Genomic DNA, 19,321 nt, shown 5'->3' with positions numbered 1-19,321 from the left:
AGGTTTCCCCAAAAGATGGTGTGCGCGTCACCCCCCCCAAAGACCCATTCTGAGCCAGGAAAAGCCCTGGTAATGTGTTGTCAGAGTGGGCTGATACTGACGTCCTCCTGGCCTCAGCCTGCGGGCAGCTGCAGCGTGACTAGCCGACCCCGGGACCATCTGCTGGGTCACTTGTTCTCCTCTGCATCTGCACGCCGCCTTAAATCACTGGGGTGTTAATGTGCACTTGGTACTCTAGATTGTGTGTGTGTGTGTGTGTTTGGAGAGGCGGTCAAGCTGTCGTCTGGTAACGGGAGATATCGAGGGAAGAGATCGTTTTTATGGAGCTGCAGTGCTTCTAACTGAAAGAGGGTGTGTGGAATGGAGAGAATGGAAGGACCAGGGGCAGACAGATGGACAGAAGATGAGGAGAAGGGTAACGTGAATAGAAAGAGGAGGATGGAGTCACGGAGGGGAGATGGGAGGAGGAGGGTGGAGCTGGGGAGAGGGAGGAGAGAGGAGGAGGGTGGAGCTGGGGAGAGAGGGAGGAGAGAGAAGAGGAGGAGAGAGGAGGAGGGTGGAGCTGGAGAGAGAGGAGGAGGAGGAGGGAGGAGAGAGGAGGAGGGTGGAGCTGGAGAGAGAGAGAGGAGGAGGAGGAGGGTGGAGCTGGGGAGAGAGGGAGGAGAGAGAGAGGAGGAGGAGGAGGGTGGAGCTAGGGAGAGAGGGAGGAGAGAGAGCACACATCTACACTCCTCCTCTCTCTCCTCTGCCTCTGACAGGCTGTTGTTGTGGGTTCATCTCGACCCAGGGAGTGGAGAGAGCTTGAGCATCAGGAGAGCAAATCAGCCCTTTGTTTTGTTGGGTGCTCCCCATGTCGACTCCCACTGTTCATTAATTCAATTAGAGGTGGCCGCTCGGTATGGAGGGAGCGAGGCAGGTGAGGACACGCCAGGAGCCTTGACCACAGTCCACGCCCTGGGCCAAACAAACACGTAGCCACACAGACGCATACTCCCACGCTCAAGAGCAGCAGGGCATCTCTGGCTCCCCCACACAGCGACGCGTACCTAGCCTGAGTCCATCGGCATCAGAAGCAGACAGACCGGGGCACGCCGGTGGCTCATAGGTTAAGGCGCGTACCACACGAACGCTAGTCCTGCTCACAGCGGCCTGGGTTCGAATCCGGCCCTGTGCTGCATGTCATCCTCTCTCTCTCTCACACACACACACACACACCTGTCAGTCTACACTGTCCTATATAATAAAGCAGAAATGCCAAAAAATATCTTAAAAAGAAACAGATAGACACATCCAATAATGCGCGCGCACACACACACACACATCCCAAGTTGATTCACCCTGCCATTCAAACCAAGACAAGACGTTCAAAACAAGCCAGCGAGCGAAGAGAGCAGGGCAGCAAGAGAAGACGCCGTCTCCCCTGCTGGTTCACCCAGCACCCATTATGCAATGTTGAAAAGTAGGCCCGTTCTGCAGTCTTACAAACTGCCTCTTAAGTCCCAGAGACCTCCGTGTAGAGGAATTTTGTCAGCTCCGTGTATCTGACCCCTATTTCTGGGCTGAAACACAGAGCCTGGGTCTCTCCGCTCCTAATGTTTGTCTAAAATCATGTTGTAAGCCTATCTCAACACCAGCTGTGTGGTCCTTTCTAGACAACCTGAAATACAACTTGAGGATTAGGATAGGCTATTCCCCATCCAAGGCTGGCCACAGGGTTTGCCTGCCCATAACTTACAACAGTTTTTTCCCCTATAAATGTAGGGCCAGACCTATCTATGGCCTGCATGGTCTTAATAGCCTATCTAAATAAAGGCATTGAACTAATTTCACTGAAGATGGTGTTGGGCTTCCTTGCCGGGGCCCAATGTACCTCAATTCCTGTCTTGATAGGTAATAGAAAGATAATGGTGAATCTGCTGAATCTGCTAAGTACCAGGAAACACTCAACTGGTTCTGCAAATGTATCAAATTTAGCATCCGTTCCTCGGCAGCCACAAACTATCACAGAAAACCGGGCAGATAATACCTTAACCATACACTAAATGTAGCTTTATTAAATATCAGGTCTCTCGTAGACAGACATTTTTAATCAATGATTTTATTATCAAGCACAATCTTGATGTCATGTTTTTAACTGAAACTTGGTTAGACCAAGGTAACAGTGCAGCTGTTCTTATCGAGTCAACCCCTCTTAACTTCAGCTTTATGAGTGAGGCTAGAGTGCATAAGAAAGGAGGTGGAGTTGCCATTTTGTTTAATGACTCCCTCCAATGTAAACAGATGTGTTACGGAGATTTTTGTTCCTTTGAATATGTGGCTCTTAAGTTGAATTCCTGTTCTCGGGCCATATTTCTAAACATCTACAGGCCACCTAAATACTGTCCACACTTTTTTGATGACGTTGCTGAACTGCTGTCTATTATCTGTATTGACTTTGACTGTGTGGTTATTGTTGGTGATTTTAACATCCATGTTGACAACCCTCAGGACAGAGGGGCTAAAGAACTGTGTTGTGTCCTTGATAACTATGGACTGACTCAGCATGTGACGGAGCCCACACACAACAAGGGGCACACTCTGGACTTGGTCATCACCAAAGGTCTGAATATTTCTAAGGTTGAGGTGTCTGATGATGCACTCTGATCATTCCTGTGTTTTCGTGGAGAGTAGTATCTCCATGCACACAGCTGTTCAAACAGAGGTCATCACAAAACGGTACATCACTGAAAACACCAGTGAAATATTTACTCAGGCTTTCTCGTCCACACCCGCCCTCTCTTGGGTCTCAGTCAATGAGCTTGTAAATAATTCTATTCAATTCTAAATCAATTCTAAAATTACAAATATTATTGATGCCATTGCGCCCACTAAGGTGAAGGTGGTCTCTGGTAAGAGACCACGGAGAAACTCCACGCCTGTCAGAATAGAAAAAAGTGTCGAAATCTGAACACAGGTGGCGAAAAACATATCTCCATGTTTATTATGACAGTTTCATTATAAAGAGAGACTTTACATTTATAATTTGGAGCTGAGAAATGCATGGCGGTCCTTCTTTTCTGACATCACCAAAAACAATAATCATGCACTTGTTTGCCACTGTTGATAGGCTAACAAACCGGCCTGTCAGTAGCCTCTCATCCTCTATCCACCAGGACCTGCAATGAATTTGCCTCATTATTCACAAAAAAAATGCAGAAAATTAGACAAGCAGTCAGTGCCTTCATATCATGTACAGGATTAGTGTTGTCCCAATGTCCACTTAAAATCAGTAACATGACACAATCTTATCCGATCAACCATAAAACCTTGGAGGACATTATACAATATCTGAAATCCTCCTCCTGTTGCCTTGATATTCTGCCTACAGGCCTTTTCAAAAATGTATATATTTTGCATGGCCTCTGATTTACTACAAATTGTAAACATCTCTTCTTTCAGGTGTGTTCCCCCAAACCCTGAAAACTGCAGTCGTCAAGCCACTCTTAAAAAATAATAATCTAGACACCTCACAAATTAACAATTATAGGCCCATATCAAACCTGTAAGCCAGTGCACCATAGATGGCATTTGTCAGGTTGTCACTCCCTCCCTCCCTCCGTCCCATTGTTGACCTGCATTTCTATGTTGCCACCACAAGAGGCAGTAGTCCCAGCACACCAAAATAAATACACTATGACACCATGCACTTTCCAGATCCTCGGTAGTGTAGTGGATAAAGCGTCTGACTCCTCTGCGGAAGGTCAGGGGTTCAAGACCCCGGTGGGGAAGATTTTGGGAAACAATACCCACACCCTCTGCTAGCATGTGGGTGTATTCCTATGTTTACTTTTGGCCTTTCTATCCCTCTCCCTCCCTGCTTTCACTCTCCTTTCCCCTTTTTGTGCGTGGCTGTAAGCCAGCGCACCATAGATCGCATTTGTCAGGTGGTCACTCCCTCCCTCCCTCCCTCCCTCCCTCCATTCTTCCTTCCTTCCCTCCCTCCCTCCCTCCCTCCCTCCCTCCCTCCCTCCCTCCCTCCCTCCCTCCCTCCCTCCCTCCCTCCCTCCCTCCCTCCCTCCCTCCCTTCTTCCCTCCCTCCCTCCCTTCTTCCTTCCTTCCCTCCCTCTGTCCCATTGTTGACCTGCATTTGTATGTTGCCACCACAAGAGGCAGTAGTCCCAGCACACCAAAATAAATACACTATAGCTGAATCCCAATCTGAGTGTGCAAACCACCCTTGCGGCCCCTCGCACTTGCGGCCTGAGGCCTGAGCACTTAATTGACGTCAGCTGGAAGGGCCAGAGGGTGCAGGGCCATGAATTAAATGGGACAGCACTTCCAGCGGCGTGCCAACGATTCCCAAGCCAGTTTAGCTCAATGCCCCTCCCACTTCGTTTTCATCGGCTGCCGCGTCCCCCCAACGCAGAGGCTGCTCTGACGCTCCCCTCAGCTCTCCGCTCGGCTCTGCAAATTGACCGATTGACGTTTGTTTTAATTGAATAATAATTTAAAAAAATTATGTTGGGTGGGATATGTTTGCAGCATGTGGATTTCAAGATAAATGTTGTGTTATCTGCAAATGTCATAATTTATGTGTGATGCACTCAAGCACTGTGTCACATGAGACGAGGTGGGCTGTGGGTATTTTCTGCTCCTAAGTCCGCGAAATTGTAAGTTAATTTAGCAATAGAAGTGGGAGCATTTCGGATTACTAGCGGACCGCTGTCCCTGACACTAATAATCCGCCAGAGGTCCGCTTGCCATTCGATGTGCAAATAGCGAGGAACCCGCCAGCGGATTCGGACGGAGGTCCGCCAGCTCATCCATCGGGGACCCGCTGTAGGTCCGCTAGCATTGTGTTATCTAGGTTCATCCCTTACCTTTGTCCAGAAACAGAAGTTGAACCAATTGCAGCAAAATAGCTAACGTTACAGGAATCATCAGTGTAACTGCTTTAGCCACTGACCGCTAGGGCTGTAGGATTGTATCGATACAACGATGCATCGCGGTACGTAGTCTCGCGATACTGTATCGATCTTTCAGCCCGGAGTATCGATACAGCCGGGCGCTGTAAAATTTAGAAAAAAAAAAAAAAAAAACTTTTTTTTTTTTTTTTTGATTTAAATTTTTAAATCCAGTTTAAAAAGCATATTCTACAATATTAAGTTAAAAAAGCATACATATAAATAATTTTGAAAAACCATAAATACTACAATGTTGACAGTTTAAAAAGCATGGATATCAAATGTAAAATATTTATTAGCTAGCTCTCTGTCCAGTCATTGAGTTTGAGTTATCTATATAGTGCATTTGAGCCATTCAGTTTTCAGTCTTGAACACTTATAATCTTTCAGTAAATGATGTGTGTATCGCAATACGTATCGTATCGTATCGTATTGTATCGTGACCTCTGTATCGTGATACGTATCGAATCGTGACATGTGTATCGTGATGCGTATCGTATCGCGAAATCCAAGATGATATACAGCCCTACTGACCGCTACCATTAATTTTATGGAAACTGCTGCTAGTTGTTGTGAGCTCATGAGCTAACTGGCTATCCCGCTTTTATTGTGCTGGATTAGCATTGGAGGCATTGGAACTGATGTGTCCAGGCGACAAAACCTATCTTAATTTATCAGACATTATTTCATGTCATTTCAATTCACAGCTATTTCAGTGGCACGACTAGCTTCCGTCCTACCAGTCCTGAACAGAAACAAGCCAGCCACGCACATAAGCCAGGCTGGACCTGGCCTGGTTAAGTAAAATCATTGAAAAAGCAGTTTTTCAACAGTTGAACAACTTCCTGGCGCTAAATAATTGTTTTGATGTCGTCAGGACTTTGACCACACCACAGCACCGAGACTGCTCTTGTTAAAGTCTTCAATGACATCCATTTAAACTTAGACAATGGCAGTCTTCAGACTTAGTATTACTGGATTTCAGTCTTAATATTACTGGATCTCAGCACTGCATTCAACACGGTTGACCACAACATATTGCTAGGCCAACTGGAAAACTGGCTGGTAATTTCTGGCACAGTGCTAGACTGGTTTGAATCCTACTTGAAGGACAGGGACTACTTTGTGTCTATAGGCAATTAGAAATCTGAGCAGACAAAAATGACTTGTGGAGTTCCCCAAGGCACCATTCTGGGGCCTCTTCTGTTCAACATTTACATGCGTCCACTGGCTCAAATTATGGAAAACAACAAAATATGTTACCATAGCTACGCAGACGACACAAATTTATATCACTATATCACCAGGGGACTGTAATCCCATATCAGCGCTGAGTCAGTGCATTGAACAAATCAACGATTGGATGTGCCAGAACTTTCTTCAACTAAACAAAAATGAAACTGAAGTAATTGTCATAGGAGCCAAAGAAGAATGATTAAAAGTCAGTGCTCAGCTCCAATCAGCAGTGTGGGGCAGTAACGCGTTACTAGTAACGCGTTACAGTAATAATATTACTTTCCCCAGTAATGAGGGGTGTAGCGAGTTACTAATCAAATTTCAGTAAATGGACTGCATTTATATAGCGCTTTTCCACCTTAGCGACACTCAAAGCGCTTTACAATGGCCGCTCATTCACCCATTCACACACACATTCACACACCAATGGCGGTAGCTGCCATGCAAGGTGCTAACCTGCTCATTCGAAGCAATTTGGGGTTGCTGTAGGCCTACAGTTTTGATTTGTTTGCTGCTGTCTTATGTTCTCATTTTCAGCTATTATGTTCTCACTTTCTGCTACTAAGTTATTTAAGAGGTTGTTGAAAAGATAGAAAGCATACAGTAACATGTCCAAAGCTCCATATTTAAGCAATACATAGGGGCGAATTCACTAAAGCAAATTGCGCCCGCTAATTGCACCATAATATTGCGCGTCAGTTGCGCCCGCTATGTGCTCCGTTTTAAAAACCTATTCACTAAAGACATTGCGCTAATAATATCCCAGCGCAAACACGCCCATTCGGTGTTTGCGGCTGAGTGCAATTTGCTGCTGATATAGAAAATGACTATAAATACTGCGCATACAGCGCATACAACTCGTATGCATATCATTGGACGATGGCAGACAGAAAAAGAAAGATACGATTTTCAGACAGCGAACTTGAAGGCCTCACGGACGAGGTTCAAAAACATGTCTCACAGCTTTCGGCAAAAAATATCAGGACTGCAGCAAAAAATCCTATTTGGGGTTTAATTTCCCAATCAGTCAGTGCCATTTGTGTAAACGCGGAAGACTGCAAACGGAGGTGGAATGATTTAAAAAGACGAACAAAGGAAAAATTGTCATTTTATGTTATGCAACTTGCAGCACGATGATCTGGCATACTTTTGGGGGAGTGTATAACATTGCCCCACCGGTACGATCTAGGCATCTAAACGGCTTTTCAGGATTCCAAATGTGCACTCAATCACACCGCGCGTCCTGATGTGAGCCCAGTTGTACGCCGCCTCTCCAACGTTGGAAGGATTACGCACGGGAGTCATCATCCATGGCTGAAGATGATACCTGCCGTCACCTATGATACAAAAGCAAAATATTTTCAAGACCATTCAAATAAAACAAATATTGTGTAGGCTATGTTTTTATTTATTTATTTATACCTATATCGGCCCCCAGCCGTTCAATGAACAGCTATAGGGAATGCGCAGTTTCGCGTATAGACTATTATACGCACAGTTTCGTGCTATGTAGGCTATTATATTCATTGGGGGAGCTTGGACTCGCTGGGGACGGGTGGAGAGACGCATAGTCAACTGAGCCTCCCCAGACGCGACTTCATCCTCCAGTTGGCTGAAGAGCTGCGCGCTCTGGTGTCCAAACAGTTACCGCGGTGGTTCTAGTGTTAAATCAAAAAGTGACCTTCTTCTAAATATTCTCTCACGAACAACATGCCTGGCATTGCGATGCCTTCGCCTCGCAACAATCACTGCTGCCATGATCAGCGGACAGGCTGGCCGCGACACACCCCTTGCGCTTAAATACCACCACGTTTCTGAAAACGGTATTAATTTCACTTTAACTGCGTGAGGCAATTTGCGCCGATGTTTGTGAATTGGGCAGGTTTTGCAATAATGTTCATTTGCATAGAAAGGGGAACATTCTCCGCCCATATTACCTAATTTAAATATGAGCTAATAACACCGGCGCAGAGCAACGCAATGACGAACGCAACGCAGTTAACACCGTATTTCACCCTTTGCGAGGGCTTTGTGAATAGCAAACATAATTTTTGACTTATTTGCACAGGCTTTGCGTCAGGAAAAGCTGCGCAATCCTTTAGTGAATTCGCCCCATAGTGTTTTCTCGGATTTGCACCCCCACAGGCTCTGCGAGTAAGTGCACTGTCGTACTGTCGTAACGTTGTCAGATTGTCTTTTTCTTTTTCTGGCTTCCTCCGTGATGTCCGCTTTGGTTTTCTCACCTCCGCCATGATATCATTGAGCTAAAAAACACATGATATCCATAGACGCCGGAATAGTTAGCTACTACTGTGTTGTCTAAGCACAACGTTGCGCATGCGCACTTCGACTGAATGCTGTTTTAAAAGGTAATAAATGTCAATGTATTATCTTTCTGAGTAGACTGTTTGGACGATTCAGCTTACTTTTAGTAAATCTAATTGGAGAATTAGCACCAGACATTTTAAAGGAGGGTAAACAGCATTGCTTATTCAATATTTAGGCCTAATTGGTTCTGTAGGCCCTCAGTTTTGATTTGTATGTTTGTCTTATGATCTCACTTTCAGCTTTAAGTTATTTAAAAGGTTGTTGAAAGATAGAAAGGATATAACATGTCCAAAGGTCCATATTAAGCAGGAGGGCAAATAGCATTACTTATTCAATTGAATTGTATGTAGGCCCTCAGTTTTGATTTGTTGTTTCACTTTCAGCTCTAAATAAATAACAGGTGTTTAAAAGGTTGTGTCTCGTCATCTGAGATTCACACGGGGGTGTACTGGGAAAGTAATATATTGTATAAGTAACTAGTTACTTTTGGCTGGGAGTAATAAGTAAAGTAATTATTACTTTTAAAAAGGGTAATGAGTAATAACTAATATTACATTTTTTCAACACTGCCAATCAGTAATGCTAAAAACCACAAATGAAGCCAGGAATCTTAGTGTAGTCATGGACTCAGATCTGAATTTCAACAGTCATATTAAGACAATTACAAAGTCAGCCTACTATCACCTGAAGAATATATCAAGGATGAAAGGATTTATGTCTCAGCAGGATTTGGAAAAACTTGTCCATGTGTTTATCTTCAGTAGACTCGACTACTGTAACGGTGTGTTTACAGGTCTCTAAAAAATCGATCAGACAGCTGCAGCTGATTCAGAACGCTGCTGCTAGAGTCCTCACTAAGACTAAGAAAGTGGATCACATCACTCGCGTTCTGAAATCTTTACACTGGCTCCCTCTGTCAAATAATTTACTTTAAAATACTGCTGTTGGCTTATAAAGCACTGAATGGTTTAGTGCCAAAATATATTTCTGATCTACTGATGCGTTATGAACCATCCAGACCTGTCAGGTCGTCTGGCACAGGTCTGCTTTCTGTCCCCAGAGTTAAAACAAAACATGGAGAAGCAGCGTTCAGTTTTTATGCTCCACATATCTGGAACAAACTTCCAGAAAACGGCAGGTCTGCTTCAACTCTCAGTTCTTTTAAAGACTTCTTTTTGCCGCTGCTTTTTTGTAAATCAAATAATTATTAATTCATACACTGCACTGTAACTTTTATTCCTGTATTTTATTTTTCCTGCATTTTGTTTTAAATGTCCTTTTTTTTGCATTTCGTTTGATGCTTTTAATGTCTCATGTAAAGCACTTTGAATTGCCTTGTTGCTGAAATTTGAATAAACTTGCCTTGCCTTCCTTTTGGCATTCGCAATCACATTCATTCACTCAATATTGCCTAAAATCTGCTAGTTTTACTGACATCGACCTAATCCTAGGCTCTATATAGTTATGCAGTGGATCATGAGACCCTGAATGTGAATGTGTTCATTGTTGAGATAAAATAGGCTAGCCTTCCCGGGCAGGACTGTGTATTTGCATCATGTTAGCCTTGAGATGCCTTCAGGGCAGCACACAGCGGTCCCATGACCCATCTCACTAACAGCTCTGACAAACTTGTAAAAAAAAAAAGAAAAGAAAAGAGAACCAAGTTTTGTTTTCCATTTGAGAGAGTATCCTAAAGCTATTTGCATGGCCAGCATCTCAACTGTTTCCTGATTGATATTTGAAACCTAAACAAGTTCGCGTACAGGCAAAAGTAAGCCTAGTATTCCCGAATTTAAGCTAAATGCTGTTGTTCACCCCACGCCAAGAACTGATGATACCTGCTGCTGATTAGGCTATAGGTAGTAGCCTAATCTCAGGATGGCTGAAGGCTAGAGCTTTAAATTCTCTAGAATGTTTCCATCATTCATTTCTGTCTTCTGAGGATTGACTGATCTGATTTCAATGGATTGGTAACAGCTTTGTTGTAGAGAACCACTAGAGGTTTCCACTTATCCAACCATCATCGTGTTAGATCAGGGAGATTAGGCCACTAGTCCTCATGGAAGGAATGAGTACAGACCCTCAACAAACTGTCCGTCTATAGACTAGCCTCCATCAGAGCAGCTGACAGTCTGTCCCTCTATAGACTAGCCTCCATCAGAGCAGCTGACAGTCTGTCCCTCTATAGACTAGCCTCCATCAGAGCAGCTGAGTCTGTCCCTCTATAGACTAGCCTCCATCAGAGTAGCTGACAGTCTGTCCCTCTATAGCCTAGCAGTGTGCTGCGTCTGGTCCCAGACGTGTCCATTTACCATTTCTTTTAATCACTGTCTTCAGGCATCAAGTCTTTGACCTGACAAGATCGGCCATGACCTTATTTGACTGAAATGTGAAGCCTTTTGCTCAGATTTACAGAATTGGCAGCTTCAAAAAGCTGGTCCCCACTCAAGATTGTAGGATTTAGGCTCCTGTAAACTGTCTTTTGGCAGTTACCAGTGTTGAACAGTGAAAACAACACTCACCTTTATTTGATTTGCATGAAAAGCATGCTTGGTAACTCTAGATACTCCTGTATTTGATCTCTTCTGAATGATGCATAACCTGGCAATAGCTAAGTCTGTCGTGGCATGCGTTCAGCATTATTAAACCAAACTTACTCAACAAAGATCAGAATTGTAATGTTTATGTATCCTAACCTTTTAATGCAAGGAGTCCCCATATCTAAACAAGGGGTAGAATTTCATTTTACTTTGGTTAACATTCCATATTTGGTGCATTAATACTAATGGCAGTTTGTCCCTGGGCTGACGCAGGGGACTTCTAGTTTTTTTATGAAGTAAGTTCCTCGTTATGCTAATGTGTATTCCTGTGTTCTCTTGCAGGTCTACAGGGGAGCATTGACTCTGAAGTGACTTTGAAGTTGTCAGCTTTGATGCAGTACAGGTAAGGCAGCAACCATTAGTCATTCCTTTTCAACCACGCTCACTTTGAAAATCTAAGAGAGTACTTTTTCCATAGCGTGGACCCCCACAACGTGATATTTTTTGGGTTGAAAACACAATTGCAACCAGGCTTGGCGGTGAACGCATAGGCTATGTGAAAGTTCACTCACAGACGAAGGACATCTCGTATTTGCTGGAAATCTTAACCCTTAATGAATTAATTAACGACGACTGCAGAACGATAATGTCTCAGGTGATACGCAAAGGCCCCTGAAAACAACATTCAAACCGCTTGGCTAAAGTGTTACAAATGGAAACCAATAAACACCAAAATGTTCGAGGGGGGGGTGGGTGGCAGCTTTGCAGGTTCCCCACCCCAGTAGAGGAATGGTCAAGGAAACACTTATGTTGCGTGCTCATAGACGTGGAGTGTCATTGACATTTTGTCAGACCCTCAGACTGCTTCCTTCAGGGGTGTGTGTGTGTGTGTTTAGTACATGCTTGTCTAGAAAGGAGATGCACTTATGAGTTCAGGCGAGTAGTAGTACACTTGACTACCTACGTTTAATGCAATTATCGTAATAATAACGTTATTTATTTATATACCTTTATTAAAACTCGAAGATCAACTGAGGTACGAGCCTCATTTACAGTGATGTTGAGTAAGGAAAAGTACAAGTTTGCAATGCACCAAATAAATGATACAGGATAAAAATCGTCCACTTAAAACAGGTAATATAATGAATATATAAATAAATGATAGAAATAGGACTCACATAAAACAAGTACATACAGAAGTAAAATGATTATGAAGTTGGTTTGGATAAAAGCATCTGACTGTAATGCAAAAATATAGTGCCTCTCTCTCTCTCTCTCTCTCCCTCAGTGCACAAAGTCCAAGATGACGGAAGAGGTGATTGTCATCGCCAAGTTCGACTACATGGCCCAGCAGGACCAGGAGCTGGACATCAAGAAGAACGAGCGGCTGTGGCTGCTGGACGACTCCAAGTCCTGGTGGAGGGTTCGCAACGCCACCAACAAGACGGGCTTCGTGCCCTCCAACTATGTGGAGAGGAAGAACAGCGCCAGGAAGGCCTCCATCGTCAAGAACCTCAAAGACACACTAGGTAGGCCGGCCTGAAAGGTTCCCGCTTGTTGACGTACAGTATAACTGCTGAAGCGTGTTATGGTGTGTGCTAGTACGATGTCGCTTTACCTTTCCCTTTGATATAGTTGATTTCTAGAATGAATCGTTTCCCTTGGTGGAAGGAAATCTGAACAAATTGTTAAGTTTGCCGGTAACCAAAATATGTCTTAAACTATCTAGGAAAACCAACCATAATCCTCTTTGTGACTCCATTTGTTGCATTGACAACAAAATATCCGCCTCATTATCTACAGTAGGTCAGCTCTTTGATGTCTTCTTTCGTTTTGGACCACAATGCTGCTGTGAGAGGAAAGGATACAAATAGGAGAGGCACCAGAGGAAGAGGCTCTCCTCGCTGGCATGTGTGCTGCTAATCCAGGACAGGAAGAGGCTCTCCTCGCTGGCATGTGTGCTGCTAGTTCAGGACAGGAAGAGGCTCTCCTCGCTGGCATGTGTGCTGCTAGTCCAGGACAGGAAGAGGCTCTCCTCGCTGGCAAGTGTGCTGCTAGTCCAGGACAGGAAGAGGCTCTCCTCGCTGGCATGGGTGCTGCTAGCCCAGGACAGGAAGAGGCTCTCCTCGCTGGCATGTGTGCTGCTAGCCCAGGACAGGAAGAGGCTCTCCTCGCTGGCATGGGTGCTGCTAGCCCAGGACAGGAAGAGACTCTCCTCGCTGGCATGTGTGCTGCTAGCCCAGGACAGGAAGAGGCTGTCCTCGCTGACATGTGTGCTGCTAGTCCAGGACAGGAAGAGGCTCTCCTCACTGGCATGTGCTTCTAGTCCAGGACAGGAAGAGGCTCTCCTCGCTGGCATGTGTGCTGCTAGTCCAGGACAGGAAGAGGCTCTCCTTGCTGGCATGTGTGCTCCTAGTCCAGGACAGGAAGAGGCTCTCCTCGCTGGCATGTGTGCTGCTAGTCCAGGACAGGCGCTGCCTGTCTCTCTCAGCTTCTCTGCAGCGCGGACCTCAAAAGCTCCAGCTCTGTAGCCAGTAGCAGGTGCAAGAGACATCTGTTGTCTTTTGACGATTTGCGTGCATCTGTATGAGTCAGGTAATGTAGTTTGTAATGTCTTTTGGGGATTTTTAAAGTAATAAGTCTGTTGCAATGTGGTTGAAATAGGCCTAGATACTATAGGTGTTGTTTTGTGCTGGAGATACAGTATGGAAAAAAGTACAATGTATAGTGTGTTGAGCAATATGCGTGTGTGTGTGCCTATGTGTGTACAGTATAGTGTATGTTTGAGCTTGTATGTGTTGGCTTGTGTGTGTGTGTGTGTGTGTGTGTGTGCGCGCGCGTCTGTGCGTGCGCGTCTGTGTGTGCGCGCGCGCGTCTGAGTTTGTACCAGATTTTTTTCCCGCCAGTGCACCTGAGGGCCTCGTCCTTTCCTCACTGCAAAGTCGTGGGTGGAGCTCAGATGGCCCAGGTGCCGTCGGCGCTGTCAAGGCGACAGTAACACTTCTGGGCAGGGCTCAGTCGCTTCGCTCTGGGCACTCGGGAGCCAAATGTGGCCCCAAATGTGAGCCAAGGTCACTATTTGTCTTTGCTTAATTCTGTGTGATGATTGACAGCCATGGTAATTGGCCCGCATGGTACACTGTCAAAGTGGCTGTAATTTCATTAATAATGGGCATAAAAACAGTAGCCTTTTCCCCCCAATTTTATTAAGCCTATTCCTAGTATGAATCTGTGTTCTCCACACATGTTTAATTCAAATGAGAGAGTGTGAGGAGGATGAGGTGAGGGAGACCTACTGTATGGAAGCGTTTCTCTGTGAACTGGAGAACCTCTGAACTGTGTGCCTGCTGTCCCCAAATGGCGGAGCGGAAGCCGTGATGTCCCGGGTCGGGCTCTGAGGAGGAAACCGGGCCTGGTACCAGGACCGGCTCTCTGCCTGGTACCAGGACCGGCTCTCTGCCTGGTACCAGGACTGGCTCTCTGCCTGGTACCAGGACCGGCTCTCTGCCTGGTACCAGGACCATGCGCGTGTGTGTGTGTGTGTGTGCGCGTGTGTGTGTGCGTGTGTGCGCGTGTGTGTGTGCGTGCGTGCGTGCGTGCGTGTTGGGGTGACAGTTGAGGAACAGTAAGGCTAAGTCTTTAGGCTGAAGTACTCGTGATCAGAGGTCTGGGAAACAGGAAGAGGTCTTTTGAGGCTGTGCTGAAATGTGGCCTTCTGTGTTTCACAATAACAAGTAATATAAACACAGTCTTGGCGAGCTGTGTTTGAGAGGTACATAAATATAGGAATTCAGGAGGTGGTGTGGTTTACCACCACTATTAATAGTTTTTTGTGGTAGTTAACCCCATGTCCGGCAAGAGTAGACCTTAGATATGAGATTCAGCTGAGGTGATTGCGCTTGCATCAGACGAACCATCCACCCTTCCAAACAACCAAAGACGAGGTGCTGTGTTCAACTTTTGGGCGCAGATGAAACGCTAGACCCCTCGCTCCGGCGGGTCGCGCCACTCCATAGCAACGAAGAGCAACGCGGAAACGCTTCGACAGAATACGCCGTGCGAACGCGGCCCTGCTTCAGACTGCAAACGGGGGCCTTTGTGGTGCGTGTGTGCGTGTTTCAGAAAGAGTGAGTGTCTGTGCCTTTGATTGTTGTCAGACGCCACAGCTGCGAGACTCTCCCTATCGCCCTCACCTGTCACCGTCATCTTGGGCCACATGAGGAGTCCAGGTGAGCAGCTCGGGGGGGGGGGGGGACAGAACACGTCATGGGGTCCCTCCGCAGGAACAGCTGCTCTGGACACTGTTTTGCTGTGTCTCCACACACACACACACATACACACACACACACACACACACACACACACAAGCCAGTCATAGAGAAAAACAGATACCCGCTTTTTCCTCACACCTGCCCATTTTACATAGAAATAGTACCCTCAAGTACAAAATAGTAGGCTACTACTGTAGTAGGTAGTATACACTTACAAAACATAATTTAATCAAATGTATCTGCAAAGGCTAATTCATTTAGTCTATTTTACACCAAATAGAACGGACATTGTGAACAGTCGCCTGCTTTTCCAAACTTCCTCATTGTCAGCTTGCGGAAACCATTGAGAGAGGAGGACATAGACAGCTCTACACATGACACACCTGGGAAGCGTCTCAAGTCCTTGGCTTGTTACTGGGTGTGGGACTGCGTGCACGTGTGTGTGTGTGTATAGGACAGGGAATCCTGTTTTCCCGGGTTCGGTTCCATGTTTTAAACACGTCTCTACAGGCTACAGGGATCATGTGACACAGGGAACTCGCCCCGGCTGACTCACTCACACATCCACACAAATTCCACTGTTTGGAAAGGCCCTTCTTTCATTTCTCGTTTCGGCCCCCTGAGTGGTGATGAAATGGTCTCTCTCTCTCTCTCTCCCTCCTCTCCCTCCTTTCTTCCTTCCCCTGACGCCAAGTGTAGCCTGTTCCTCCTTCTGTGAGTGAGGTGAGCCCCCCCCCCCCCACACACACACACACACACACACACACTCTCTCTCTCTCTCTCCCTCTCTTGAGTTGAGTAGACGTCCCCTGTCCAAGGGTGTGGGGGGCGGGGGGCCTCTCTCTCTCTCTCTCTCTCTCTCTCCCTCCCCTCCCATTGGCCAGGGCCGGGCCACATGACCCGGGGAGTGGGCTGTCCTGCAAGGCTAGCCGCCCCAGCTAGCTCCCTGGGTGTTCACATGGAATAGCTCCACAGCTGCCGTGGGGAGAGCAGAGGGGCTGAGAGAGAGAGAGAGAGAGAGAGAGCGCCCAAAATGGACATGGCTAACCTCTTCAAACATTTCTTCCGTGAGTTTATAATACTTTTCCCTAACCCTCATTTTGCTTTCCTGGAAAAGGGTTTTGTGCGGTATTAACTCTGAAATGGCTATTGTTTGCAGCTGTTGTTTGAAGTAGTTTACAGAGTAAACGGTTTTCTTCTGTGTTGGGACGTTGAAATGTTTTTTTTTCCTTATCTAACTATGCAGGAAGGGCTGTCGGGTGCCCGCACTTGGATTCTCACACTAGTGGTTTATGGTTTAGCTCATTGAACGCCTGATATTGGTGTGTGTGTGCGTGCGTGTGTGTGTTTGTGTGCGCGTGTGTGTGTTTGAAGCAGTTTTAAGCGAAGACGGTCGTGCTAGCCGTGGGAGAGGGTGGGTGTCCTTACAACTCTTTGGGGCTGGGGCTGTTTCAGCAGCTACAGGAAAACGGGGCGGATGTGAGTCTGAAAGCCTGCTGCCGAAGCCTGTAATTGCCCCAGCACTCTTTCACTCAGACACACACACACACACACACACACACACAGTGTACACACTGTGTAATCCTACTCCATTTTCTTCCCTTTGTACACGGCGGAGTGGGCTGTAGTTTGTGAGATTAGTCGACATTCCCATGCCGGAGAGAAAGAAAGAACCCTCTCCCTGTTCAAGAAACGCTTCAACACCAGGACTAAACCCCCAGCTCCGGTCCCGAGAGGTTCCTCTCTCCCATCCATTCACGTTTACGTCAGCGTGGCGCTCCGCTCATTAAAACGCGTCCCGGTGTAGTTGAGCCCAGTGTGAGAGGGGGTCCCTGTGTGTGAGGGGTTACAGTAGAGGTGGGGGTGTGAGGGGGTCCCTGTGTGAGGGGTTACAGTAGAGGTGGGGGTGTGAGGGGGTCATTGTGTCAGTAGAGGTGGGGGTGTGAGGGGGTCATTGTGTCAGTAGAGGTGGGGGTGCGAGGGGGTCATTGTGTCAGTAGAGGTGGGGGTGTGAGGGGGTCATTGTGTCAGTAGAGGTGGGGGTGCGTGGGGGTCATTGTGTCAGTAGAGGTGGGGGTGTGAGGGGGTCATTGTGTCAGTAGAGGTGGGGGTGCGTGGGGGTCATTGTGTCAGTAGAGGTGGGGGTGCGAGGGGGTCATTGTGTCAGTAGAGGTGGGGGTGCGTGGGGGTCATTGTGTCAGTAGAGGTGGGGGTGCGAGGGGGTCATTGTGTCAGTAGAGGTGGGGGTGCGTGGGGGTCATTGTGTCAGTAGAGGTGGGGGTGTGAGGGGGTCATTGTGTCAGTAGAGGTGGGGGTGCGTGGGGGTCATTGTGTCAGTAGAGGTGGGGGTGCGTGGGGGTCATTGTGTCAGTAGAGGTGGGGGTGCGAGGGGGTCATTGTGTCAGTAGAGGTGGGGGTGCGAGGGAGTCATTGTGTCAGTAGAGGTGGGGGTGCGAGGGGGTCATTGTGTCAGTAGAGGTGGGGGTGCGTGGGGGTCATTGTGTCAGTAGAGGTGGGGGTGCGTGGGGGTCATTGTCTCAGAGGCTCTGGTTCGCTGCTGATTGATGGAGGACTTGTATCTTCTCTGCTCTCTCTCTCACTCACTCCGATATCAGAGGAATGTCGCTGCCGAGCACGTCTTTTTCCCTCAGAGATACCTTCCTCAGAGATACCCGCCCTCAGAGATACCCCCCCTCAGAGATACCCCCCCTCAGAGATACCCTCCTCAGAGATACCCCCCCCCCTCAGAGATACCCTCCTCAGAGATACCATCCTCAGAGATACCCGCCCTCAGAGATACCCCCCCTCAGAGATACCCCCCCTCAGAGATACCCCCCCCCCTCAGAGATACCCTGCCTCAGAGATACCCCCCCCCCTCAGAGATACCCTCCTCAGAGATACCATCCTCAGAGATACCCCGCCTCAGAGATACCCCGCCTCAGAGATACCCCCCCTCAGAGATACCCTCCTCAGAGATACCCCCCCCTCAGAGATACCCCGCCTCAGAGATACCCCCCCCCCCCTCAGAGATACCCCGCCTCAGAGATCCCCCCCCCCTCAGAGATACCCCACCTCAGAGATACCCCCCCCCCCCCCCTCAGAGATACCCCCACTCAGAGATACCCCCCCCCCCCTCAGAGATACCCTCCTCAGAGATACCCCGCTCGCACACCGACGCTCTCCCTCAAAGGGCCGCAGAGCTCCTCTGTTTTGTAATCACACACGATAACTGTCGGGTTATGACTGGATCGGGGGGCGTGCGTGGGTCCGTGTGGGTGCGCGTGCGTGCGTGCGTGCGTGCGTGCGTGGGTGTGTGTGCGTGCTGTTTCAGCTCATCTAAATGGCCACTGAGTAAAGCCGTAGTCAGAGGGATCTACTGTAGAGAATGTAACTTACAAGAAGGAGCTCTTAAAAAAAGCCTTCGAGGCAAGTTAACAAACCTGTTAGCTGTGTAAACGTTGCCGTTAGGCGGCCGAATCTCTCTCTCTCTCCCTCCCTCTGCCCCCCCCCCCCCCCCCCCTGTGTTCCTGTCTCTGGGCTGTGGGCCTCCCCAGCGAGCGGAAGCTACTAATTTGAGACACATTTCTCCCGGCTCTCTGGAGGAGAACAACACGAAGGAAGGGAAGGACTCAAAGGGAAGCTGAATCAACGCACGCGTCCGTACATCTGCCTGTCTGTCTGTCTGTCTGTCTGTCTGTCTGTCTGTCTGCCTGCCTGCCTGCCTGCCTGCCTGCCTGCCTGTCTGTCTGTCTGTCTGTCTGTCTGTCTGTCTGTCTGCCTGCCTGTCTACACCCCTCTCTATGTGTAGAGCGCAAACACACACAAGTACACACACACACACAGGCGCGATTAAGTCACTTGAGAGAAGGCCGATCAAATCGACCGAGGCATCGGTTTGTGCGAAGTCCCGACTTTAGCTTTGGCTCTAAACGTCCACACCTGTTTTCTGTTTCCCTCTGTCTTCCCTCTCCCCCCTCCCTCCGCGTTAACGGTCCAGGCTCTG

At 47.5% G+C, this 19,321-nt stretch overlaps 1 protein-coding gene across 3 annotated transcripts in view; it reads left to right on the top strand.

Annotated features, from left to right (window-relative positions):
- Positions 1–19,321, top strand: part of nck1b (NCK adaptor protein 1b) — a 42,139-nt gene that overhangs the window by 9,642 nt on the left and 13,176 nt on the right. Inside the window, exons 2-3 of one of the 3 annotated variants that reach the window (XM_084449331.1) lie at positions 11,390–11,450; positions 12,336–12,576. In XM_084449331.1, the coding sequence (XP_084305457.1) occupies positions 12,351–12,576 (226 nt within the window). In that variant the 5' untranslated portion in view covers positions 11,390–11,450; positions 12,336–12,350. Of the gene's footprint in view, positions 1–11,389; positions 11,451–12,335; positions 12,577–13,999; positions 14,109–16,324; positions 16,386–19,321 lie in introns of those variants that run through there. The other 2 variants (XM_084449333.1, XM_084449332.1) reach the window with 2 other exon arrangements.

This window comes from Borostomias antarcticus (genome assembly GCF_949987555.1).
Source record: "Borostomias antarcticus genome assembly, chromosome: 2".
In the NCBI taxonomy this organism is placed as follows: domain Eukaryota; kingdom Metazoa; phylum Chordata; class Actinopteri; order Stomiiformes; family Stomiidae; genus Borostomias; species Borostomias antarcticus.
The sequence above is the reverse complement of the archived record's forward strand: the minus strand, read 5'-3'. Positions and strand labels throughout refer to the sequence as shown.